At 46.5% G+C, this 26,656-nt stretch overlaps 1 protein-coding gene across 3 annotated transcripts in view; it reads right to left on the reverse strand.

Moving 5' to 3' along the window:
• Positions 1-26,656, reverse strand: part of RXRG (retinoid X receptor gamma) — a 70,148-nt gene that overhangs the window by 27,237 nt on the left and 16,255 nt on the right. The window contains exons 1-4 of one of the 3 annotated variants that reach the window (XM_071207552.1): positions 24,684-25,177; positions 22,707-22,787; positions 9,145-9,392; positions 716-860 (exon numbers count right to left, since the gene is read on the reverse strand). In XM_071207552.1, coding sequence (XP_071063653.1) covers positions 716-860; positions 9,145-9,363 — 364 coding nt within the window. In that variant the 5' untranslated portion in view covers positions 9,364-9,392; positions 22,707-22,787; positions 24,684-25,177. Of the gene's footprint in view, positions 1-715; positions 861-9,144; positions 9,393-22,706; positions 22,788-24,683; positions 25,333-26,656 lie in introns of those variants that run through there. The other 2 variants (XM_004464834.4, XM_058310050.2) reach the window with 2 other exon arrangements.

Below are 26,656 nucleotides of genomic sequence, written 5' to 3' on the forward strand. Positions count from 1 at the left end.
GTCAAGAAATGTGGAACTGATTGTGTCAACTGTACTGTATGACACAGTTATTCCCATGACAACTCAACATGTGAATGAACCTCCCAGAGTTTCAACCAAAGTAAACAAAGTAGAGAAAACTCTTTGCCAGGGTGTGGCTGGCATTCTGTCGCTGTGGTAATTGCCAACCCAGAGTGGCCAAGTCTGCATGATTTGGAAACAACTTTTTGAGGGCAAGCAAGCATCAGCTGTGTAGCTATATGCATCCCAGGCACCAGGAGCTTTCTGTGGAATGACATTTTGTCAAACCTAGAACATTATGGAAGGAAATACGCAAAAATATTAAAGGATTCTTTAGCTATGGTGATGATATTATGGGTAATTTACTTTTTTTCTTTTTGCACTTCTCTAGCTTTTCCAAATCTATTGAAAATAAATTTTTAAAAATTAAAGAAAATCTATCATGAGATACTCACTGATCACAGCAGGTTCTCTATTCCAGATACACATGCAACACAGTAACTTCAAAGGGGGAAATTCTGAAACATTTCATGTAAGTCTAAACTTCAGAAATGAAATCATGCTATAAATTCATCAGGACTACAGGCTCTGAACCCAGTGACAGAAATGCGAAGTCTGGGCCCTAAGTTGGACCCACCCTTTAGCCAGGTGGGCAGTGGAGCAAACCCCTTCCCTGGAACTCCCACTTGGGAGGGACATCTGCTTCTATCCATACCTGAGGATCTGTCCCCACAGATGGCACAGATGTGTTTAACCAGAGATCCAGGACTGGTGGATGGGTAGTTCATATTTCCAATCCCTGGAAGCCCTGGTAAGGGCTTGATATCCTCTGAACTGCTGACACTGTTCACCACATTTAGCTGCAAGGGGAAAAAATATAATAAAACAGAGAGCCAGAATAAACCCAATCCCTGAGGCCTAAAGCAACAAGGGCACCCTTGAGGAAAAATAAGTCCTATTTCAAGAAGCAGTTTTTAGGCCCAGAGTATCTGAAACTGCCTATCTGGCATATGAATGTAAGAGAGAAAAAAAGTGAAACAAGAGGAACTAAATCATTTGCAGAAGTCAAAATCCAGACCTAAAATCACAACACATCTCCATTAGAGCTCTCTGCTTTTATTCATTTTTCTCACGTGCTTTATTTGAGCTAGAATTCATGCTGAACCACACACCTAGGATGCCAGCTGTGCACATTTACATTTTTTATTATGTACCAACTGCCTATTCAGCAGTGCTCCAAGAGTAGCTATGACCTTCCAGCAAAAAGGCTTAGGTCCTAAGAGAGCCATGTGAAACAATGCAAATCCATCCATTTAGTCAATCAACAGACACTTACCAGTGCCAGGCTCAGGGGTACAAAGACCAATGATGCACACCCTTAAGGAGTTCACAGTAAAATGGAGAAAAATGTGCATAACGATCATTGCAATAAGCCTGCTGAGAGATGCCCAAATCATTGCAGGAGCATCAGAAATTGGATAGAAAGTCCAAGATGATGTTTCTGAGCTTGCCTGTAACTGGCAGATCCTCTCCCCAGCTGGATTCTATAAAATCCATACAGCCAGAAATCATGTCTGCACCTGACTTGGGGCCCAGCACTCCATAGGGACTTGATAGATTTGAATGGCTGAATAAACTTCCATTGATTGAGTTCCTCATTCCTTAGCTCCTTAGCACCCTCGAGTCTTCCAGTGCCCTTGGGGAGATAACTGAGAAACTCCTGCTAAGCATTTGGGTTTGTTTTAATCAAAGAAAACAAGTAGATATGAGTGTCCACAGGGTACAAAGCAACAATAAAAACTAGAAGACATGTCTCTCGTTCCTCAAAAATGTACAACAATCTCATTGAGAAGTCAGAACATGAACAAAAATCAAGAAGGCTTACAAGCAAATTCAAAGTGAGGTGGGACAGAAGATGCAGTAGAGACACCCAGTGGATAGCAGGGAGCTTAGGGAGTGGCCACTGAACTTGAGCTTGGTCTACCTGAATTTTGAATCATGTTACCCAGCCAAACTGACTGTACTTCTCAAACTGAACCAAATTTCTTCTATATTCCCCCTTTGGGGGAAAAGGAATGATCACTAAAACATAAAAGACAACAGAACATAATTTGATTCCTTTTGAACTTGTCAGCTTTTTAATTCACTAAGGAAATATTTATTGAACATGGGAAGTGGGCAAAGTCCCTTGAGTTGGATGCTGTGAGGGATGCAAAAAAAAAAAAAGACAGCCTTCAACACCTTGCTTGAAACTAAAGTTGCCAAATTTTTTTTTTTATTTTCAACTTTTTAAAAGTGTCCTTCTTTTTTAAAGATACATAGATCACAAAAAATGTTACATTAAAAAATATGAGGTTCCCCTATACCCCACACCCCACCCCTCCACTCCTCCCACATCAACAGCTTCTTTAATCATTGTGGCACATTCATTGCATTTGGTGGTCACCAGAATTTTTTAAAAAATTAATTTGTAGAAGGCCTGAAAGCACATATGTAATGGGAAAATTTCCTTCCTCTGGTTCTCCCTTATCCCTCCTCCACCCCTCACACTTACCCCCACCCCCTCACCCCCGCTTTTAAAAATAAGACTAAGACAGGACATTTGGAACTGGAATTCAGAATTTTATTTTGTTTTGGTGTAGTAAAGTGGTTCTCAACGCTAGGTGTGTACCTGGGCTCTATGGGAAAAAGTGACATCTGCACTAAATCCCCCACAATTTGGATTGAATCATTCTGAGGTAGGGCCCTGGCACATGTGCATCCAGAACCCCTGGTGTGAGAGAAAGATTGTGGCTTTGAAGTCACAGGGACCTGGGCTCCAGTCCCACTGTGCCTTTATCACCTGCATGACTTCAAAGAATTTATGTGTCTTCTCTGACCCTCGGTTTCCTCATCTGTAAAATAAGCATACTAATATCTACCTTACCAGTTTACTGGAAGGATTTCATGAGATTAGGATGTAAAATGCCCATTGCCAGGCCCAGCACACAATGGGTGTTCCATAAAGTGTAGTTACTATCACTTCAATAACATCTGATTAATTCAGACAAGAATTTTCAGTGTTGCTTTTGGGTCATACATTCTACTATGAGCTGAGGATTCTGCAGAAAGCAAGACCACACTCACAAGAGGGGGTTAACCAATTCTGTTTCTCTGGGAAGGAGGCAGGAATTTATTTTGATATTGTTAAAATATCAGATTATTATTATTTCAAGATATGTGATATATTTAGGTGTGGTATTGATTTTAAGAAAAAGGTAAGAGGGTTTCTATACTTAGATCCACCCCAGGAAAGGGAAGAATTTTAGGTCAGATGACCCCACAGCCAGATCCCTTAAGCTGACCGTGGCCCGGTCCCCCAACCTCAGATGGACAAGAAAGGTCATGGGATCAGGAGGAGGCCACCATCATCGGGGGCTCAAGAGGACCTTGCCCATCCTTCTCTCCCAACCCCGTCTTCAGCAGGACAAGCTCGACCACCTCCAGCCCGCAGTAATCACAGAACAACAATTATCATTATTGCTATTTGTCATTGCTACCAGCTATTGAAAATTTGTTCTCTGTTACTTAATTATTTTAATCCTCACAACAACCCTAGAGACATTCCTGTTTTTCAGATGTGGAAGTTGAGACTTACTGTGGCTTATTCACTCATTTATTCAGAAATACTATGGGGAGAAAAAAAGGAAGATGATTCAGGCATTGCCTTAAGGAACTGACTGTTAGGGCGATTAAAAGTCAGCTAGGATAGCTTAGTATCAAATGCAGTCCAGATCAGGGAAGGCTTCCTGAAGGAGGTGGCATATGAGCTAGAAATTGGAGTTTCTCAAAAATGGGTAGATTTGGATAGAACAGTGATGAGCAAAAGGATTTGAGAACAAAGGTCAGGAGGGAAGCCCAGGTGCTTATGGAGCAACTGTGTCGAGTGGACTGATGGGAGACAAGGCTGGGAGGTAGGCTGTGATAGAGCCTGGAGGCTTGACAACCTGGCTAGGGAGGGTGGATTTAATTTGGGAGGCAAAGAGGAGCCACTAGAGATTTTGAATAGAGGAGTAACACCCTCAAAACTCTACCTCAGTTGGGTAAATGTGGCAGCAGCATAAGGAGAGAAGAGAGAGAAACCCAAAGCTTTTGCACCTGCCCAGGTACCGGGTTAGGTAGCTGGTCCAGGTCCAATGAGCAGTTAAGGACCAACCTGGAGCTAGAACCCCAGGACCCTGATCCCAGGTCATTTGTTCTCCTTCACCACATTGTCTAGTGTGTCAGGAGATGTCCAGTCTTCAGCTGCCCCAGCAGTTTCCTGCCCCACCTCAATGGCGAGGAGCCTGGAGGGCTGACTCGCTTTTCAGCACTCTCGCCCAGGTCTGAGCCAGCAGCCCCTCCAGTACACCTGGTCTTGAGATGTCAGGTGGGATGGGAGGAAGCAGGTTGGGACAGGGGGTGGGCTGATAGGCGTCTCTCCATCCGTACTCTCTGGCTGGCTTGGGGTTTGTGTGGGCTCAGAGCACTGGTGGGTAAGATCGAAGGCAACCGCCAGAATGCAAACCCATGAGCTGCCCGGCACCCCCGCCCTGGCTGTCTGCCTCCGGTTAGGAGAGTTTTGCTGGAGCGAGCGCTCTGGAGCCGGGGTTCACCAGGTGGTTCTGAATGTGCCGCTGCACATGGGCGGGCTGCTCCCTGACCATGGCATGGAAACGCGCGTGGATGCACGTCTTCCAATTGTGGCCTCAGCTGGGGGCTGAGGGCTTCCTGGAAGCTTCAGGAGCCATCACAGGGCAGCAGGTCTCGCATTTCTGAGCTGCCTTCAGCCCAGATTTTTCCTCTAAGCTAGTTGGGGTCCTTGTCAGGAGGATCAATGAGCCTGGACCTCTGACTGGGGAGAGAGGAGCCCAGGGTTCTGAAACGGGCCCAGCACTTCTTAGCCATGTGAGCTTGAGCAGGTATTCAGTTTCCCATCTACAGGCAAGATCAGTAGTTTTCTCACCTAGATGGGGGGCTGAATAAGCGGGTGTGTATCCCACCTCTGGGTTCAGCCGGATCAGCTCAGCTTTGATTTGGCATGTATATTAGGCTTCCAAATATGCTTTCATTTGAAGAAAAGACTTTAGGGCTTATGTTTTTTAATCCTCAGACTAGATAATCTTTAAGGTTTTTCCAGCTCTAACATTCACATTTTTTACTAAGTATTCTCAATAAAAATGCAAACAAATATGAAAGGATGGCAATTCATTTATCAATGAAGACCTAAATAGGAATTAACGGGGACAGAAGTCAGGCAGCAGGATATGGGAGCAGAGAAAGGGAAGGGAGTGCCCAGGGACTCATAGGCCCAGCTCTGGAGTCCAGCCAGCTTATCACACTTGTCAATATTCAGCAGTACACACATGCACACACACACATGCTCAGGAAAATGCGGCCTAGATCACGTCATCTGAAAGTTGCATAGATACGTTCCCAGTTACGTTTTGTGTCTTTGGAAATTGTTCACAGACTCAGTTGCTCCTCAGGACAGGGACAGAATCTTACACATTTTTTGTATCTCTAGTGCCTGGTTCTGTGACTGGTATAAGGAAAGCTCATTGAATGAACTTCTCTAGGACCTTTCAGCAGCAGAGTACTCCTGAATCAATGATTACCGAGGTATATAATACATATCACCTAGGTATATAACATATCATTTAGTTATAACAATAATAATAATATATATTGTACTGTCATTAAGCATTGTACAACTTATAGAATGATTTTTCAAATCCACATCTCCTTTGATGTTCATAAAAATCCCTGTAGGGTAACCTGGGCAGGTATTTGTTACTCCACAATAGAGAAAAGTAAACTGAGACAGAAATAGGTTGAAGTGGTTTGCAAACTATTACACAGACCCTGACTCCTTAGTACCAGCTCAGTTCTCTTTCCTCCTCAAGACTGAAATTCTAACAAGAGCAGAAAAAGAGAAGCTCAAACAACGGAAGGCAGGACACAGACCAGGAGACCATGCCTGCCGATTCCACGCCAGGTGCCTCCTCCCCTCCGCACACCTCAGTGGTACTTACCCCAGACCCAGGTCACCGAAGGAGCATGCTTCTTGTCACAAGTCCCAATTAGACCCAAGCCTGAGGGCAGGATGTGTAGGAACAGTCTTTCCAGATCATTCAGAGTCCACCTCCCCGTGGTGGCCAGCTCTGAGGGCTCTTTCCTGCGTCATCTAGTTCATCAGGCAAAGTTTTGTGCCTTGCGGCTCCAGAACCTTAACTCAGAACACTGTTTAGCTGAGGCTGCTGAGCTTCACCACTGCTTGATGAGCTTAATATAGCTCCCAAAAGCCAAACTTGGCCTTGGCCTCTGCACACAGCCCAGTTGGCCAGGACCAAAGTTTTCAGCCTGACCTTTCAACCCCAATCCCTCTGTACAGACATTTGGTCCAGTAGAGCAGTCCTGTGCTATGAAAACGGCCATGAAAATGAGTTTACTGGCCAGGTTGCTAAAGCAGCTTCAGAGGCTTGCCCACTGCTCACTCGCATGCCCTGTCACTCTCTCACGTCACCATGTTGCCTTTCTTCTTTGGTATAATTATCACTATTTGCAACTACCTTGTTTGTTTGTTTGTGTTTGTTTTGTTTTGTTTTGTCTGTCTTGCCTGCTAGAATGCAGTTGCCTTGGGAGTAGAAACTTTCGTGCTTATCCCAGTACGTGGCCAGTGCCAGGTGGTGCCTGATACATAGGAGGTCCTAATAAATAGTTACTTGGGTCAATGTGGGTGACCTTTCTCAAATTTTATTTTCATCCCAGAACTTAAATGTATCTTTCTGTCTCTAACCTACTGGCTTTGGCTTGCCTTCCTAGAATCCATTTGCATGAAAGAAATGAAATAAATTACTTGATGGCCCTGAGGAAAGCATTCTGAAGACCGGGGTCCTGCCAGCTCTGAGCGAAGCACAAATACATGTGCATCCCCACCACTGTCCAGACCCACTCTTACGGGCACAAGGAATAAATGCCTGGGAGGTTTGTAGGGCCCTTCTCCACGCTCTCTTCGGGTTCTGCCCCTATTTATAGCACATGAAAGGTTGCATTACAATCTATCTGCATATGTGGCCACCTCCCCAACGAGATCCTTAAGGGCACTGATTATGTCACATTCATCTTTTATTCTTGGCAGCCACCAGATCGATCTCAGGGTCACTGCTTAAGTCAGCTTTTACCTCACAGCACTGGGTGAAGGCAGCGTCCTGAATGCAGGCGGGGCTCAGCAGTCGTGGTGTTTAATTTCGGCTCCGTTGCTGATGGGCTGTGTGAGGCTGGACACATTACTTGAGCTCACTAAGCTTTTTGCTTCACTTGCAGAGTGAAGGGTTCAGGCAGGATGAGCAGTCCTCAGCAGGGCAGGGTGGGGCAGTTAGGACCAAAAGCTGCGCAGCTTTTGAACTAATATTAAAAGGAGATGGGGAGAAATGTGCACACTGAAAAAGGTCCTACAGGTGAGAACCATGAGGTTAGAACCTGGGGTGAAAAGGCTAGCTAAATATGACCACAGAAGTACTTTGCTTGGCCTGCAGAGTGCCTTAAAAGTCAAAATTTGAAAAGCTTCAGAGAAGGAGGCAGCGTTCCCCAGCTGCCCACTGCCACACCCCTCCCCCTTGTCTCACACCCAGGCTCGTTTGTTCACTTGTGCTGCCCGCTGGGCCGGGCTCTCCTATGACCCCTACGCTGGATGATCTCGAAGGCCTTTCCCAAATTCCTTACTGGCTCTAAAACTCTGTGGCTCCTCAGGGCTTTTCTTCAGACCCTGAGTACTTGAGATGCCTCAAAAGGGACTTGAGGGATGGGCTCTGAAGTTCTCTCAGCAAGAGGAGGAAGTGCTGACCCAGGGTGGCCTGCCTCTTCTCTGAAACTGTACATTCCAATTCGCAGGACCCGCTAATTCTGCCCCTAGGTTGCTGGTGATCGGCAGAGGGGACTGTGGCTGCTCAAGAGGGTGGGGGGAGGACGTGGTAGATAGGATTATTGTTTCTAACTCTCCACCCCTCCTAATTCATCATATCTTTTGCATTGTGTCTTTGTAGTACCTCCCACTAGAGTAGGCACAGCCTATTTCTTCTCCCACTGATGTTGGAATTGCAACATGATTTTCTTAGGCTGATGGAATATTAGAGAACATGATGTGAGCAGAGGCTTCAGTATGCTTTCCTGATTCGATTCGACCTTTTGCGTTCCTTTGTGACACCATGAGGAAAGCAGACCCAGCTAGCCACTGCTCCTTTAGTCTAGGATGTGAGGAATAGACTTGAGCGCAGCCTGCAGCCTGCAGCCTGGCTTACCTATGATCTGATGCAGAGCCATCCTAACCTACATGCAGACTTGTGAGGAAGAAAAAAATAACTTTTGTTTTTGTAAGGCACTAAGATATTTGGGATATTTGTTACGCAGTTTCAATGCAGCAATAGCTGACCACTACATGAGGGGAAGCAGATGGTCTCAGTGTGGTGTTACTAGAAGCAAGTAGAAGCTAGCTGACCATCCTGCTGGTTCCTCAGAGCAACAATTCGGTGTCTACCAGGCACACACCTCTCCTCCTCCATCCTAGTAGAAGGTCCTTGGAATTAAGGTGAGGTTTCCATCCTGAGTTGTTCCCATAGTCTTTGCCTCTCTCTCAGAGACAGCATGTCTGTAATACAGTCTGCCTTGTTCAAGACGTATCTAAGTGCCCATACCTGCCTCTTTCCCCCTCAATTGTAAGCTCCTGGAGAGCCAAGACCATGTCCTCATCATCTCTGTACACAATCCCTAAAACATGTAGGAGAGCCCTGGACACACACTTCATCTACTCAATAATTACTTACTATTACTGAATTGAAAAGAATAAAGGGGTTCCACCCCATGGTCACACAAACAGCCCTGGCTGAAGCATTAAAACCAGGATGGCCCCGTTCTGGGCACAGCCATGGGACCTGAGGAGTCCTCGGTTCTCTGGGGCTGCTCAGCCGGAGGACGCACTTAACGAAGGCCCCACAGCAGCCAAGTCTGCAGAGTCAACCCAATTCCTTCAGCAAGCACGCGCTGAGCGCCGACTCAATCTGCTCCAGGAGCTGGCGGGGGAGACCATTTAAGTTACCCGGAAAGTCCTTAGAGAGGAAGGACACCTACCTGAGAGCTGGGCGGGGCAACCAGATTGATTCCTGGAGGGGCTGCCAGCGCTCCCGAGGGAGGCCCCATGGCAGAAGTGATGACTCGGTATGGCGAGCCCAGGGCATTGAGGGGAGTCCCCACTGCACTCAGAGTCCGGGGGGCACTCACGGGGGTGTCCGTGTAGCTGGGGTGGGTGTCCATTGGCTTCCCTGTGGACAAGGCTGCCGACGGGCTCATGGACACAGATCCAGTGTGGCCAGGGGAGCCTGTAAGGAGAAGAGGGGTGCAGGTGATGGGAAGGTGGGGACACGCAGAGATGGCACAGGCGAGGGCAGCGGTCCAGCCCTCCTCCCCACTTTGGTTTCCTGTATCCTTCCCTCCTTCCAATCACACCTGCATACCTGCAAACCCTCGGTGCCTACATCTAGCTGGTAGGATGAAGAAAAACAAAGGTAGAGAGGGTTGCTCTAGGACAGAAATACAGTGATGTTTTAGTTTTCCAGACTTTGTCAGATCCACACCTGGGCCTGGGCGGCTCAGACCCGCGCCAGCCAGCCAGGGAAGGCGTGTCAGCACCAAACCCCCACGTGGGAGGGTGGAGCAAGCAGGTGCTCAGGCTACTCCAGAACTCTCTGCCTTCAACTCATAATGTTCTGAGAACTGAGGCAGGGTTGAGGCTGCTAGTCAAGGGATAGTCACCCACTCACATGAAACAAACATTTACTAAAGACTCACGAGGTGCTGGGCATTCTGCTGGGAACTGGGGATTCAGAAATGAGGTGAACACAGCTCCTGCTTTCGGGGGTCACATTCCATAATAATGGGGGGAAGGCAGAGGCTGTCATCACACACTTAGCTGCCTGCATCTTTTGCAGATTTATGCCCCCAAGATTCCTGTTCTTCTCCTCTCTACAGCAGAGGGCTAATCAGCACGCAAGGACGAAGACATGGAACGACTGAGCACGGCTTTATGGCCACAGAGGTCCAGGAAGCACAGAAAGGCAAAAGTGCACATTGTCCCTGCTTCCAGGGATGGGAGCTGAGGCCACAGAAGGAACAGGCTCTGGGCAGATGAACCCAGCAGCAGTACTTTTCTCAGATAAGTTGAGACCCAAAGTCCCCAACAGCCAGATGCAAACTCAAGATGAAAAAGAAGGAAGATGCTCTCCTATCACCTTGGGAGCTCAACATGAAACATACTCCCCAGAAGAAAGGAGCCATAAACCAGAATCTACAACAGCAGAGCAGACACTGGAGAACACAGTAGGGTGACCCCAACCTGAAACATAGTGGCTGGTTCCATGTGGCTGGCATGCAAGAACCCACTCAAAGAACCCACGTGCAGAATGTTCAGCCGTGTCATCCGTGTCATCCAAAGGGATAGGATGCGAGAGGATTAAGTGGTCAGTAAGCACTGCCTGCTGGAGGAGCCACCCATTCCCAATTGCTTTCTGAGTCAGAGGCCACACTGGGTGGCTACGATACTGAGCAGGTGATGTCCTGTGTCTGACCTCAACTGGGTCACTGTTCATTCAACAAATACTTCTTGAGTGTCTACTGTGTGCCAGGGCACCGTTTGAGGTCGTTAGGAGCCATCAGTGGACAGAGAGCATAGTGTTAGCAGTAGGGTGCAGGGAGGGGTGAGCGGCCTTCAAAGTCTGGAGGAGAGCAGGGAGTGTCAGAGATATAACTGGGGAACTCTTCTTCAGCATAAATCTCTCACTTGGAAATGGTTAATGTGGAGAACTTCATAGAGCTTCTACTAGCTTAGCTAAGGGCTTGTGCTGAAACAGTCACTCCCAGAGCCAAGCAAGCTGTGGCCTTCTAGTCATCCTGTCTATGGAGTTTCCAGTCTATTGGAGACAACTATCTCACAAACAGATAAATCTTAAGTTGCCATTTATAAATAACTCAAATGAGGATGAGCTGCATGCTGTGTGTCTGCAGGAGGTGGCAAAGGGGTAAAAATTAGCAGGTCAGATAGTTGCTATGTATCCTGAATAGCAGCAGGCAAACTCATTTAATCCTGACAGTAAACCTGGGAGGGAGGGCTCATTTCTGCCTTTTACAGATGAGAAAACAGGCTGTCTTACCCCCAAGCTGCTCCCTCCCAGTTCTAGGATCATCCTCTCCCACCTCCATTTTGTAGGAAGTTCTTACTCATCCTTCAAGGCCTACCTTAGGTGCCACCTCCTCCAGGAAGCCTTCCTGGGTGTCCTTGGCCTGGTTTGGTGGCCTTTTCTGTTTTCTAAAATAGTTTGTGCTTACTTGTATGTTAGTACTTATTTGTGTTGCCATATTTGTTTATTTGCCAGTCTTCCCCCACTAAATAGTGAGGTAAAAAAACTAGTCTATTCCCCACCCACCCCCACCAGCACAGGAGCTGCCAGAAGCAGCTCAAACAACATTTATTGAATCAACAAGTGAATGCACTGCCCGGGTAGTAAGTGCCCAGCTGAAGCCATGCGCTCTCCTGCGTGGGCTGGCAAGTGCAGCAGAGGTGGTATGGAGAACCCTCCCGAGAGTGAAGTGCCAGATGACTCACTCATGAAGTGGTCTTAAATTGAAAGTTCAGAAGGAGAAAGAAGAGGGCAGCTTCCAAGAACTCAAAGCAAGAAAACCAAACATCTTCCCAGGCAGCCACTGAGTGGAAAGAACAATTTTAGGCTTTTCTGAGACCTTGGAAGGCTGTGACATTTAAAGTGGCCAACATACTAAGTGTGACAGGTGAGTTAGGAGCCAGCCCTGGCAGGTGAGATGCCGTGCGCTCCACTGGGGCGGAGGCCAAAGCCATCTCACAGATATCGACTTTCCTTCCAGCCAAAGACCCTGAAACTCTCCTTTAATTTACTTTCAGCAGAGCTCAGAAAGACTGTGCCTTTCATTTCTGTGCCCCCAGTTCAAGCCCAGCGTCTGACTCCAGGCCCGAGCAAGGGGACAGGCAGGAGCACGATTTTGCTCCATATGTTCATCAGTTCAAGAATTCCCGAGGTGTGGACCTACAAAGGAAGAGGCACTGCAGGTGATATTTAGGCAGTATGGGGTGCCCTTTTCTGCAAGACCTTGACCACTTTATATTTATTTTAACTGTTTCCTTCTGTTTATTAGCAAGTGACTGGAATGCCACTTTTTGTATAAAATTATCTAAGCATATATAGCTGTTTAAGTTTTTATTTAAAAAAAACAACAGCAAATTGATGTAAGGAAAAGTCTAAGTACGGAGGATACCTGATATGTAAAAATTAACGAAAATAGCATGCAAATGAACGAAGTTGAATAAACATCAAACTGCACAAAATATGCAAATATGGACTTCGAAGAACGTACAAGGTTTTCCAAGAATAAAATGAGATAATGATTGTGGAAGAGATTTGAAATTTAAAATGCACTGTTATTATTAACAAAAATTAAGACATGCCTTGACTATTCAATGCAGTGGTGAGAATAGTGCATTGTTGTGAGAGCAGGAAATACTGAGTTAAAAGTCTGATTTTCAGTGCTTTTAAAATGTAGTTGATTTCAGCTGAGTCAATGACCCAGAAGGGGTGGATTATTTTATAACCACATTTTTTAAAAATGAAGCTGAGAAAGACAAACACATCTTACACAAATGCATTTTTGTTCTTTGTCTCTTGCAATGACCCAGTAGTTCTTAGAAATAGCTTTGCTCTTTGAAAAGGTGGGAAACAATGACTTTCATAACAAAAATGTTTCTCAATGAAAAATTAGTCCATTGTCACAAATAGATACTAAAGCACATGCCTGTCCATGACATTTTTTACCACCCTCTTTGGCGCCCGCACTCCTTTTTTCACAGCTGTGTAATCTACAGCCAGTATCTAGAGATTCACCAGTTTTTCCAGAAACCTGGTTTTACCTTGTTATTCGTCCTTGCTCACCAAGCCTTTTGATTGAGCTATGAACAAGAGAAAAATTGATGTGTTTTCCTTCAGGGCCCACCAGGAGAACTGAGGAAAGTCTCCTTTTTGAAGTCCAGTTGTCATTTGCTCCAATTGATCCTGTGTAGACTCTAACTCTCAGCCCACAGTACATCTACTCCGAATCTGAGTTGAGTTTTTCTCTAATCCCCCCCACTTCGGTCCCTTCAACCCAATCCCCCTTTGTGTAATGCCTTTTGCCCTTTGTGTAATGACTCCTGCCCTTTGTAGCCCATCAGCCTTGCTCACTCTTTGGCCCTATACCTTCTTGTTACTCTTTAACCATTCACACCATCCATGCCCACTACCCAGATGCCTGGGAAATGCACAAACTCTGCTCTGCAGAGTCTGATTCTCTTTGTTCAGGCAATGATTTTGTAACATACTTTATGGGAAAGGGCTAGTAGAGTGTGGAAGTGTTGAATAATATACCCCAGGGGGAAGAAAAAAAAAAGCATATTCTTAATATTATCCATTCCTGAATGTGTAAACCCATTGTAAATAGAACATTTTGAAGATGTTATTTTTAGTTAAGGTGTGGCCAACTTAATTAGGGTGGGTCTTAATTCTATGACTGAATACTTTATAGAGAAGATCACTAGAGAAAGGCACCAGGGAGGAGAGGAAGGCAGAAGTAGTGGAATCTGGAAAAGAAAGGAGAGGACATCACCATGTGGCAGAAAGGCTGAGGAGCCTCAAGGATTACGGTCCAGCCAGAAGATACCAACCCAACCCAGGAGGAAGAAAGCCTTCCAGCCTCCATAACTGTGAGCCAGTAAATTCCTGTTGTTAAGCCAACCCACTGTATGGAACGTGTGTTAGCAGATGGGAAACCAAGACGTGGAACTTCTCAGGAGCTTCCCTTTTTTCCTTGCAACATATCCAAGAAAAGTCTTCCAGATTCTTGGGCCTCATTCCCTCAAAGAAGGCAGCACTCGATGATCTCTATAATCCCTTCCGCTCTAATCTTTTATGAACATTGGTGTAGGATATCTGTCATTTAAAAGAAAGAAGTGCTGGTTGCAATGGCCTGGAATGGTCTGAGTCTGGACTATTGGCAGAGGGGACCTTGTCATCATCAACTGGACTGTGTTGGATGTCCAAGTTGTCTGGGATGCAGAATTGCAGTTTGAGATGCTAAGAACGGCATCAAGAATCAAAACTGTTATGGAATCCAGAGTGCACATAACGCTACAATGATTTCTAAAGACACTGTGTGCATTGCTGCACTCTGGGTTCAGAGGTGCAGAGCTATGGAGAAGACAAGAGCTCTCAAGTCAAAATGTCTTGGGTTGGAGTCAAGGCACAACCCCTTACCATCTGCGTAACCTTGAGCAAGGGACTTTACTCTCTGAATCCCAGTTTCCTCACCAGTAAATGGAGATAAAACCCCTATCTCAGAGGATTGCTGAGGGCACCTAAGACCACTGGTCTAGTTTCTAGCAGCTATAATTATTTACTATACTGTAAATGTTGTGTGGGGAGGGACTGCATCTGGCTTGCATGCCATTGTAGTAGATACGGATGTAAAGGGGTTAGTCCAAGCCAGGTCTGTGGAAAAGGCTCAGTTGGGGGTAACCATTGCCACACACTGGTCTGGCCTCTCCAGTTGTTTCACTCAATTTTCTGAATTGTAAATACCAGTGCTCTAAGCCCAGAGTGAAGGCCCTTCTATCACCCCAGCCACACAGTCCCCTCCCCTAGGAACCCCCAGATTTTCCCATAATTCAGCCTGGCACAGCAGGGGTCCTCCATGCTGACTTCCATTCTGAATGCTTGGTGCTCTACTGCTCTTTAGATATTTTTAATTTCACTCCCTTGCTGCTAAAGATAATCATTTTAGTGCCCAGCATTGTGCCTGAAACATGATAGATGCTCAAAAAATATTTGTTGAATAATCAATAAAAGGAACAAATATTTTTGTAAATGATGGATATATTGATGTGTAGGGTTCATCAATAGAAATTATTTGCATAGGAAATCTTTTGCACCTGACCCCTCTAAGCAATGAATTACTTGTGCGTGTGTGTGACTGCACGTGTGAGTGAGAGAGCCTGGTTACTTAGAACTACCGAATTCTTACCAAGGTAAGAAAGTTGCTTAGCAACTCCATCCTCAGCCAGTGGGAGTAAAATGCCCAGCATGCAGCCTTCTGACTGGCTAGACAAGGGTGCTTGGGGCTTGCAGTTCCCCCCCCCCCCTTTGCAGGGTACAGAGTTTGCTGGCCCTTCGGACCCCTCATCGGGATGGAATGTTAATGTGTAATGAATCATTGGTAATGGTTAAGGCCCACCCCTGGGGAAGGGGCCAGAGCAAAGGAACTGCTGTTTCTTTGAGTCAAGACTCTCCTTTTGAAGTCAAAGAGACAACGTGGGCCCTCTCCCACTCTGTTCTCTCCCACGGTGGGAACAATTGCCCTCCAAAGCCTGTCTTCCATTCTCCAGAGAGGAATATGGTGCATACACCTAAGAATCCTAGACTATTCAGATACCTGCTCTTCTTAGTCTAAAGGAAATTTACTCATACAGCCTTTCCCTGCTTAGCCCTCCTCAGTACACAGGCAGGCCGCTGAGCAGGTAGGCAGGGGACTGCCACGCAAGGCACTTTAATGAGCAATGTCATCCCCTTGGCCAAGTAACAATGTTAACCATAACAGCAGCAACAGTTAATGTTTGTTGAGCAATTGCCTGAGCCAGACACGGGTCTAAACATATATATTTTCTCATGTACTAACCCATTTAATACAATGCCCTTTAGGGGCTGGTACTATTATTATCTCCATTGTACAGATGAGAAAACTGGGGCACAGAGATATGAAACAACTTGCCCAAGAGAATGTGGCTAGTAAATGGTAGAACTGGCTTTTGAATTAGGGAGAAAGCATGACCTTGGAGTCATTTACCCCACCATTTACTCTGCTGGCTGGACAACTTCTCACAGCAGTTGCTCAGCCAGCTCTCCATTCCAGCTGCCCCTGTTCCTCCCGCCTTTGGCCCAATTTCTATCACTACTCTGCTCTTTTCCCAACCCACCTCTCGGCCTCTTCAGGATTTTGACACTGGCCTTTTCTGTTTTCAGCTCACTGGGACCTCCCCATCCTGACTCCAACCCCTCACAGTTTTGTCACGGTTTCCAGCCCCTCCCAGCACTGCCCCACCTTCTCCTGCAGCAGCGTCCCTGGAAGGGGCATCAGACCCCAGGGAGTCGCTGTGATGCATTTCTTAGATTTGAATTGCTATCGGTATTTTCAAAAACACATTCACGTTAACACTTGCACTGCACAACCATCCAGAGATGGCAAGGGATCTTTTAAACCCATTTTACAGATGCAGAGCTCTACGTTTAACAGATCTGAAAGCCAAGATATTAGAAGTTAAATTTGCAGCCAGTGGAGAGCAGAAGTACAAGCTGTGTCTCTTATTGGGAAGCTTTCTCTGCTACCGGAGCCCTTTCTGACTTTCTTGACAGGGAAAATAAAAGAAGCTGATGAGATCAGAAAGTGTACAGGAGAAGAGACCCTCCTCCTGTCCCCTTCAGAGGTCCTCGGATTCCGGGGACCCAGTCCTCATGACCTCTTGGCAGGAATGTGAAGACTCAGAGAAGAAGCAGCTGATGGGCTGACAGCTGCCTGCAGCCCCGTGCAACTTGCCAGCCCCTGGAGCCTGCACAGGACAGTTCCACCTAGATGCAGGCAGAACCCAAAGGAGGCTGGCTGTGTTATGGGGTGGGAGTTGCTTCTTCTAGGACTGGGAGGAGGGAGCGGGGGGGGAGAGGGGCATCCCTCCCCCTCTTTCCCTCCCTCCTCCACTTCCCCCTCCGTTGGTTCCTCCTGCCTCCAACTCACCCCCCTAGAACGTGATGATGGAGGTAGTGAAAAGCAGGGAAAGACTGATAATCGGCCTCATTATTACCGGCATTATATATAATTATAGCAAAACCTCACTCATTTGGATCAATTGAGAGAAAAATCAGTCTAAATTCGTGACAAGTTGGCAGATTACTTTTAAATTACAATTTTATTACCTTCAAGTAACACATGTGAAGAGTTTGTGTTTCAAGAACCGCAAGCTAATGGTTACTAAGTGGAGACTTTATAAAAACTGCTTTAAAAGACTTTTTTGCAATTAACACCCTGTTAATATGCTAATGGTGCTCCTAATACGCTTTTTAAATAGCTCCAAAACAGATGTATCTTAAATAGGCTCAACACTTCTCCCACAACGTTTCACTGCTTTAGCGAACCTTCCTTTTCCTTTTTTCATGAATGAACAAATACAAACTATTTCCTATGACCAATTTAATCACCATTCCAAATTAATTATGTCATAAATTAATAAGACCGTGTTGTTGGTTAGAAACGAGACCTGTGGGACTTGAAGAACCATCACATTTGATAGAAGAGGAAATAATCCCAATGAGGCTGAGCGACTTGCTCGAGGCCACAAAGAGCCAGGACCAAAGCACCAGGTGTTCTGGCTCCCAGGTCTGAGCTGACTCCACCCACCACATACTGTTTTACATTCACACAAAAAATGAATCAGATGCCATTTATTTCCCTGTTAGTTATTGGTTCAGTCAGTCAGACGAAAAATGTCAGTTGAGTCCTACCATGTGGCAGACCCTATGCCAGTCCCTGTGGATAGGGTGGTCCCTCCTGGAGCCCACCATCTGTTTCATTCAAACTTGAGACTTTTTAGGGTAGTCTGTAGGGCAGGAATTATCCCCATTAGACAGATTAGGAAACTGAGGCTCAGAATGATAAAGGGATCTTTCAAAGGCTTGCTGTGAATTCCTACGGACCCAAAATCTGAGCCTAGTCTAGCATACTTTCTATCCACCTATCTGCAGATAATAAATGACATGTTACTTGCACACCATCTTTCTCATCCAGGCCCAAATTATGAACCTTGCTGGTACGATGGATGTCCATTCCTAACGTATGAGAGTAACTGGGGTTCCACTAACAAAGAACAGCTACCTGACTCTTTAACCCAGCGCCACACACTGGTACCTGTCAGTCCACAGGGACAAATGCCAGTGAGTGCTTGAGGCATTGGCTGAGCGTGCCCACCAACCCCTTGTTCCAGGTGTCCTTGAACACCAGTTTGATCTGCACCCACTTCTTGAATCCATGACCCTGACCCCAAGGACTTTCTCTGACTCTCTGGACTTGTTTGGATATACTCTCCCTGGTCTGGAAAAATGGATTGTCTTCTAAAGACTGCAGTCATCTTAAAAGACTGAAATATATTCCCACAACAATGTTAGTATCAGGTAATGCACATAACATTATTTGTTCTCCATTTAAATACCTAAATTGCTTGGATCCATTCACTTAACCTCAACCCCAAGAATAATTTCCAGAAATAATTAATCTCCAAATGTTCTGAAGACTCCACAACTTATAACCAGTTTATTCATTCCATCAGGGGGGAGGGAGCGTCTTATGTTCTTGATCTTCTTCCCAACCCTTGCATAAGCCAGGTGCTCAATCAATGTATGCTGACTGACTGATGGCATTCCCAGATCAGTCTAGAATACTCTTCTCCTGCTGGTGATCCCTTACCACTGCTCTGCTCTCCACATTACTGGGGCTGAGAAAACGCAGGATCCATAAGCCCCAGACCCTCCAAAAGACTTCTTCCCCATCACATTAGTGACCAGTAAAATGAAAAGGAAGGACAAAAGTGATGTTGAATCATAGAAATGAAAGCCAGTCTAGAAAAAACATCTCTAAAAATGTATTAAGCACTTTCTTGAACACTCATTTAAACTTATAAAAAAGAAATTCCACTTATTTGAACTAAAGATCACAGGTCTTCTCTGAGGCTTTCTATTTTTAAAGTTTAGGTGTCGAATTTTGAAATCCCATCAGGAGTTGAGATTGATCTGGAGCTGAGAAATTCTTGCTGTGCACCATCTCCTCCACATGTAGTTACAGTATCTGATAAAAGGGAGCAAGAAGCTCCAGGTGGCTCAGTTTCCACTGAGGACACCAAAGGGGTCAGGACTGGCCGAGGTCACTGGCCTGGAGCTAGGGCCTCCTGAAGATGATGGGGGTTGGAGGCCCCTGGCGTCGGCTCCCATTCTGCTCGACCTCACAAACGCCTGCCTGGGAACGATTTGTTCTGAGGTCATTTGCAGAAATCAGCACCTGAGTAGGCTCTGGGAACGTAGTTTGAAGACCAAAAACAGCCAAAGTTCAGGGGCAAGCCACACCCACTTTCCCAAGTGCCCTCATCAGTAAAATAAGGGGTGTGACCCGATGACCACCAAGCCTTTCTTCCTAACTTTGATGATGAAGCTTTGTGGCAGAGAAACCAGAGCTAAAGTGTTAGGAATCACTGCTAACTGAAGAGCAATCAGAAGTAGCAATAAAACTTCTCCAGAACGATATCCTATGTGTTGGTAAACTTATTGAGACACAGCCACGTCCGCGGTCATTCACTTACGCGTTGTCTATGGCTGGGTTGGCACTGCAATGGCAGAGTTGAGTAGTTTCAACAGAGACCGGATGACCTACAAAGACTCAAGTGCTCACTATCTGGACCTTTACAGGAAAAGTTTGCCAATCCCTGCCCTAGAATGTAAAATCGGGCTCCACGTCTTAAAGTGATCTCCAATTGTAAATAATTTTTGACCTTTGTTACATTAGCACCTCATGGCACTCAAATCCATCCCCAAATCTTAGTATTCATTTGCTGCAATTTCATATGTTCAAAAGTGGAAATTCATAAGTAAGTTATGAAGCGCATAGGTTAAAAACAAAATACACTAGTTGTTGCTCCTGTATATAGTCTGCCTGTTTGGGGCTGATCTGGGATTCTAGCCTGAATAGGGTTAAGCCAGCAGCCCCCTTATAAGACTGTTTTGGGTTGAATCCTGGTTCTGCTGCTTACCAGGTGAGTGATCCTAGGCAGGGTTCTCCACAGGGCTGTGTCTCAGTTTCCCTCTCAGCAAGATGGGAATGGTAGTCATAATAGTTCCTGACCTCCAGAGGTCCTCAAGAATATTAAATGAGATGATATATGTAAAGCCCTGGGAAGAGTGCTTGGCACAAAGTAGATACCTAATAAATGTTGGCTATTATTTTTACTCTTGTGAGGATCACTGAGCTGGGACCTGGATCGATCTCATCAGAACTGCCCAAACCCAGGCACTGTAGAAAATCATTTTCTTACAGCCCCTGGGCCACTGTATCTTCTATTTTGAAATGAGGGGAGAAAATGCCAGCTCCCTCTGCGAGTCCCTGGCATCTAAGCCACCCAATTCTGGCGGCTAAGTTCTTTCCAGATACACAAGCTACATGATAGGGGGAAGGAAGACATGGAGAATTTAAAGTACTCTTTGCACAATTTCTTTCCCCAGTTGCTATTCAGCTTTCTATCTTTTGGTAAGATTGTAAATGTTTCAGAAGATAGTTTATACTAAATATGTTCCTTCCTAAATCTCGTAAACATTTATTCCTTCCTACATAAACTCCAACCACTTACACCCATGGTAGGTCCCAATTAATCACCCACACATCTGTGGAGGGAAAAAATATGTTCTGGCATACACATGCACACATACCTCCCAAAAACACACACCCTTATATTCATACACACACCCCTCCCACAAACCCACACACACACACATACCTTCCATAAACATAGTCTCATACACACATGCCCTCCTCCTACAGACACACAGAGGCATATACCACCCGTGAGCACACTCACACACTCACTCTCATGCAAACACAGACCCGTCTCTCAAATACACATCCACACATCCACATACATCTATCTACCCACCCCACACACATTCACACACGTAATACACGTACACACCAATAGGGCCTTCCAACTCAACCCCTCACCTAGGGCTATTCTTAGGTGAAGAGGGGGGTTTTCTCCCTGCATGGACAGAGTCAGTGGGACAGGACTCTTGCAGATCAGTAGACCCCAGGAGAGGCCACCAATTAGTTCTCCAGAGATCACTTCTCAGTAGTTCCAAAGTTACCTTCTGTTTCACTCCTCAATGGCCAGACCATTGTTTCTGCACCTCCTGGGCAACGCTGAGGCTGGACAGCTGAGGCTGGATTGGCGTTCCTGGCTCTTCGGGAGGGGTGCTGTGCTGCTGCCCCCACCTTCGCAAAGCAAATCTGTCACCTCCAGCAGCCCCTGAGAGGCAGCCTGGCAGAGCATGGACTCTGAAGCCAAACTATCTGGGTTCAAATCCTTGGCTGTGCCATTTTCTAGCTGTGTTAATCAAACAAGTTGCTCCACCTCTCCAATGCCTCAGTTCCTCATCTATGGCAGTACTATGATAGTGATAATAATACATACATAGGGTTGCTCTAATCACAAAATAAGTAGATATTGCCAAAGTGCTTAAAAGAGTATATAGCTGGCACTTAGTGTCACCCGTGTTTGTTATGTGAAACGAGAGAAGCCCTCTTGCTGCCTGATCTCCTCTCACCCTGAGGATTACTGCACAATTGGATGGGGGGATTACAGGCTTTGTTTTGCCATCTTCTTAGAGGCAGCAACTGTCGCATCCCAGGAAAACAAATCTCTTACTGAGCAGCTGGCACACCCAGGACTTGGCAGAGAAGGAGAAGAGAAAGTTCCCTTGTCAACGGGGATGCACAGCGGGGCCCAGGGCTGGGAGGGTGTGCGCCTCTGTGGGGCACTGCACCCTGGGGAGACCACCAATCGGACGTGTCTCTTGTTCATTGGAATGATGGTTTGGCACCTGGTAAGCACAGCCTCAGACACAAATCCCAGGTGTTATACCCAAAGGGTGACGTTGATTCCCTGGGACTCTCGCACCAATCAGAGGAGCCCTCTGTGGTTTCTTGTGTGAGTATAGAAAAGGGCAGGGTGTTATACGGCAAATCATTTACCGAGTGCAGCACGATTTGCCGCGTTGGGCAAAGGCGCCTGGGGGCTGCAGGTGAAGTCCCCTCGGGTTCTCAGTTCCCGCTGCCGTGGAGGCATCCTCCTGCTTCCCTTGCTCCCCCCACGGCAAGTTCTCCTGCAGATGGGGGCAGAGGCCTGGGCCTCCCAGTTTCAGCCTCCTCTTAACTGGCGCATACACACAAAATGGAAAACATGAACAGAACTGAACAAAGTAATTGTTTTCTTCCTCAGGAACAGCAGGGAAAGTAGCATTAGAGAGAGACTTCTGAACAAGCTGGATGATGCTTTCCCCTCCGGTTCCCCACATTATATCGCCCTATTTTCTCCCCAGGATGCGGGCTGCACTGTGGGCTTCCTTCTCTCTGAAACCTAATTATGCTAAACACCAGAGCCCCTACAATTGTGGAAATCAAAGCCAGCAAAACGTGGCTTTTTTTGAGGATTTAATTTTCCTGTTCCAGATTCCTAATTCATTATTCTACACTAATGTCTGATTTTTTAACTAATTTGTATGTTACTATCTGAGGAACTCAAGAGGGGGTGGAAAATATTAACTTTCATTAAGTAACAAATACATGGATAACAGTCTAATAGCTACTTTTTCATGCACTAGCTCATTTAATTCTCACAATAATACTCTGAGGATAGCTTTATAAACTCCATTTTAGAGATAAAGAAATTGAGGCTTAACCTGAAGTCACATACTTGGTATGTGAAAGCTGGGAACCAAACTTACCTCACTTGCTTCGTCTCTCTCTCTTTCTTTTTCTCTCTCCTTCTCTCTCTCTTTCTCTGTGTGTGCGTCATGCTTTTTTCACTATAGTAGATAAAAATAATTCTTTCACAAATCTAAGTCAGGACTTCTTCAGGAGGGCTCTGCCATTCAGCTTGCATGACCTTGGACAAGCCTCTGCTTTCCTTTAGGCCTTGGTTTACACATCTCTAAGATGAGAGATCTACGACACTCTTCAAGGTCCCTTAGGGGGCTGACATTCCGAGATTCCAGCAGGGAGCCCCCACGGAATTTTACACTCGACTTTCTTCAACCTCTACCTGAGCGCTCTACCTAAACCTTTCCACCATCAACCCTTTAGTTCACCCCACCTATCTGAAAGGGTCTCCTCTGCATTAAGGAAGTCATACCCTCCTGGAGCTTTGGGAGTCCTGGGAATCTGGCTTAGGAAAAGCATCTTCCTCAGGTAACTGAACTCAGAGGGAAAGGAATAAATGATTCTCAGCTCTGTGAATGGGACAGGGATGGAGTCGAAAAGGCTTTTCACACCCAGGGCCTAACTATGAACTGGAGATCCAATGTCCAGGTCACAGCATTGGCCATCACCCTCTCTCACTGGACTGTCACTGGACTGGCCCAAAGAACTTAAACCTTCCCTTTTCCAGGAAACTTTCCAGGAGGCCCCTCCTTCCTTGTGCCCCCCATGTGGCACACACCAGGCAGGATTCTAATATGTCTGTTTAACAAGCCTGTCGCAGTCGCAAAGGCAGGGACTGCGACTCATTCACGTTTATCTTCCAAGTGCCTACCACCATACTCGGCTCATAAAAACTCCACAATGAGCCTTGAATGAATGAGCAAACCACCTGGCTTAAAGCCTCCTGGGCAGGAACCACATCCACCTTGCAATATTCCACCACCCCACAGGGTGTTCTGCCCAACAGAGGTGGCAGCCTGTCCTCTCCATCCTGCAGCTGAGTTGGCTATTTGTCCACTGAGGCAGTCAGGAGAGCAGGGACTTTTCAGTACTCAAGACCTCATAAGAATTTCTGCTTTGTCCTGCCTGCCAGCTTCCACAGGGCAAAAGCTCTCCTTTGGCTCCCAGGAGCACGAGCTACATGCCACCAACTGACAAATGAGAGGCCGGCTGGTCAGCTGTTTGCTCCATTTACTCAAAGCTGGGTGACTGTGCTGCTTCTGTCACTGGATTGAGGGATCCTGGGCATGAAGACAGCCTATGGACCCCAGCTCCAGGGGCCCTCTGGAGCGGGCCTGGGCTGCCCGGCATGGCTTGACAACTGGGATCTTCAGTCTGCAGGTTGTGTTAGGAGCGTGCAGACCCTCCCCACCCCCCCCAGATCCCGACCCCCAGAGTGGAAGTGATGACTGCAATCCTAGCCGTGGAATTGGGGACAGCAGCGGGGGAGGGGAGAGGAGTCTATTAGCAAATCAAAAGGGAAGAAAACAGAAGACAGCAAACAAGGTGACAAATTAAAGTGCTAGGTTTTCCTGTAAAAAAAATAAATCCAGTTACAGGGAAATCTGCTTTAAAATAAGACAATCATGCCCTTGTTACAAAATATTCCAGGGACTCTTTATACAGGCACAAGCTTTTAAATCCCCTTTTTCTTATCACAAGTTGGATAATAGTTAAATCATCCTCATTTCTCTTTAATGCTCCCACTTTTCAAGCCCACACAAACACACTGGTTGTAACAATGCTCTGATTCTATCTTTGTCTCAAGCACATTCTCAAGCACGGTGCTTTAGGCACTCTCCTCGGAATATCCCTATATCCCTCATCTGTTCACTCCTTCTGATATGCAAACACATCCTCACCTACGGAACACACTATATATGCAGATAAACATATATGCTCGCCTTCTAATTCAATGCCAATCCAGTTATCCATATTTCCCGATTGCCTCTCAGTCCCCTCCAGACAGGTCCTCTCAGTAAAAGCCCAATTGCGCGACTTACCGCCAAAGCCTGTGGGAAACTTCATGAAGTGAGAATAATTTCCATACATGTTTACTCTTCAGTTCATATTTCTCTTGTGTGCGTCTTCTAAGTATTACGACCTCTCCCAGCTTCCAGGCAAAGCCGGGCTTTCTTCAACTTGGGCTAACAAGAGTGGTCATCGCTTCCTAGCAGCTCCGGGAGCACAGGCTGGGCCAGCCCTCTGGGATTAGTCAGGAATCCGCCTCTAGATCTGAGAGTCCACATAGTGCGTTCGAGACGGCTGTGGCAGCAGCAGCTGGTGCCTGTCAGTAATCACGCATAATGCTGATGCCTCCGCCGCCGCCACTGCCGCTACTCTTGCCAGCGCCACTGCTGCTGCCTGAGATCCTGTTGCTAGTTTGATTAACTCAGGGCTGGGCTGCTGCGTGCGACTTCCAGCTCCCGGCTCATCCCCAGAGGTCCCCACCGGTGGCACAATCTATTATCTAGGAAGCCAATCGATGTATGACCGCCCTGTAGGTCAGGAGAGAGGGGGGAGGTGGCAGGAGATGGAAGAGTCTTTAGGTGCTTTTTCCTTGACTTGCACCCACAAAAATCAATGAGGTTTTATTAAAATGCATTTTCTCACTCCAGCTTCTATCTGTCCAATGCACTTGGCATTTGATCTGTGAAAGGGGTTGGGGGTGGGGGCCAAGAAAGAACAGAGCCCTTTCATAAGTGCAAGATTGCAAAAGCCTGAGGCGCCACTGCCAGCTATGGAAGACTGAAATAGAGTGACCCTTATATTTGGGTGGGCCTCTCCTCACTTAGTGGCTGGAAAGTAGGAGCCTGAACAAGCCCAGCTGGGAGCTAGAACTTGCTCACATGGAAAATGTACAGGTAGGGACGAGGTGCTGGCCCAGCCCTGATGTTCACTGGAGGGATGCATTCACCTTACCTACATTGTCATTGTCCCACCTGCTTAAAAAGCACCCCTGGGTCTTCACAGACACAAAGACTTTCGTGGGTAGAACTGACCCACAGATCCTTTGATGTCTGGGTCTGTTATGCAGCTCTCCTGACAAGTCACTGGTTAGCCTATATTTGAACACGTCCAATAATGGGGAGCTCACTACTATGCCATTTCATCTCTGGACTGCTCTTACCATGAGACTGTTTTTTTCCATTGAGCCGAAACCTTCCTCTTCTCTCTACAGCTTCTATTCTCTGGAGCCAGACAAGAGAAGCCTTTGGGGCCTTTCACGGTGGGGGCTTCTACAGATCCTAAGATAGATCTCTCATGCCCACAGGCTCACCTTCTTCAGGCACTCTTGGCTTTTTCAACTGTTCCATGTACCAGAGCATTAAAGTCTATTCACAATCCATGTATTTCCTATGAATGTACTTCAATCTACCTAAACACCCACATGGTAAGGGGAAGTAATGGCCAGACCTGGATGCAATACTCTAGATATGGTCCAAATCTCCTCGTGGTGTAAGTGTTGGGAGGGTGACGGGGGTGTGGACCATCAGCGCACCCACCTAGGGTCAGTGCCGTGGGAGGTTTTCTCCTGATGGAACACGGGACATAGCAAGCCAGAGAGGCAAGTCGTATCAGGGCCCCTTAGACAAAGTCAAGATTCAGATACCAGGGGAACCCAGAACAAAAACTAAAACTATACAGAGGCAGGAACAAAGTCAGGATGAAAAGGAGGAGAGGGCCAAGGTGAGAGCCTGAGCAAGAGCAGGACAGGAAGGAGGAGGAAAGATTCCAGGACATCTCTCTGAAGAGCCCAGGGCACCCAGCTCTCTTGGTTGGTTGCTGGGCTCTCAGAGCACTGGTCAGAGCCAGGGCGGCTAAGACCAGTGCAGGACACAAGTGCACCATTTGCTCACTTGCTTTAGCTTTTAGGCAGCCCACGTGTTAATTCATGTGAAATTAACTTGACAATTCCCCCCCAAGCTGTGTTCTTTTTAATATACATTCCTCATTCCATTTTGGGGCAATTGGT

The sequence above is a fragment of the Dasypus novemcinctus genome, chromosome 13, assembly GCF_030445035.2.
Source record: "Dasypus novemcinctus isolate mDasNov1 chromosome 13, mDasNov1.1.hap2, whole genome shotgun sequence".
NCBI classification, from domain to species: Eukaryota; Metazoa; Chordata; class Mammalia; order Cingulata; family Dasypodidae; genus Dasypus; species Dasypus novemcinctus.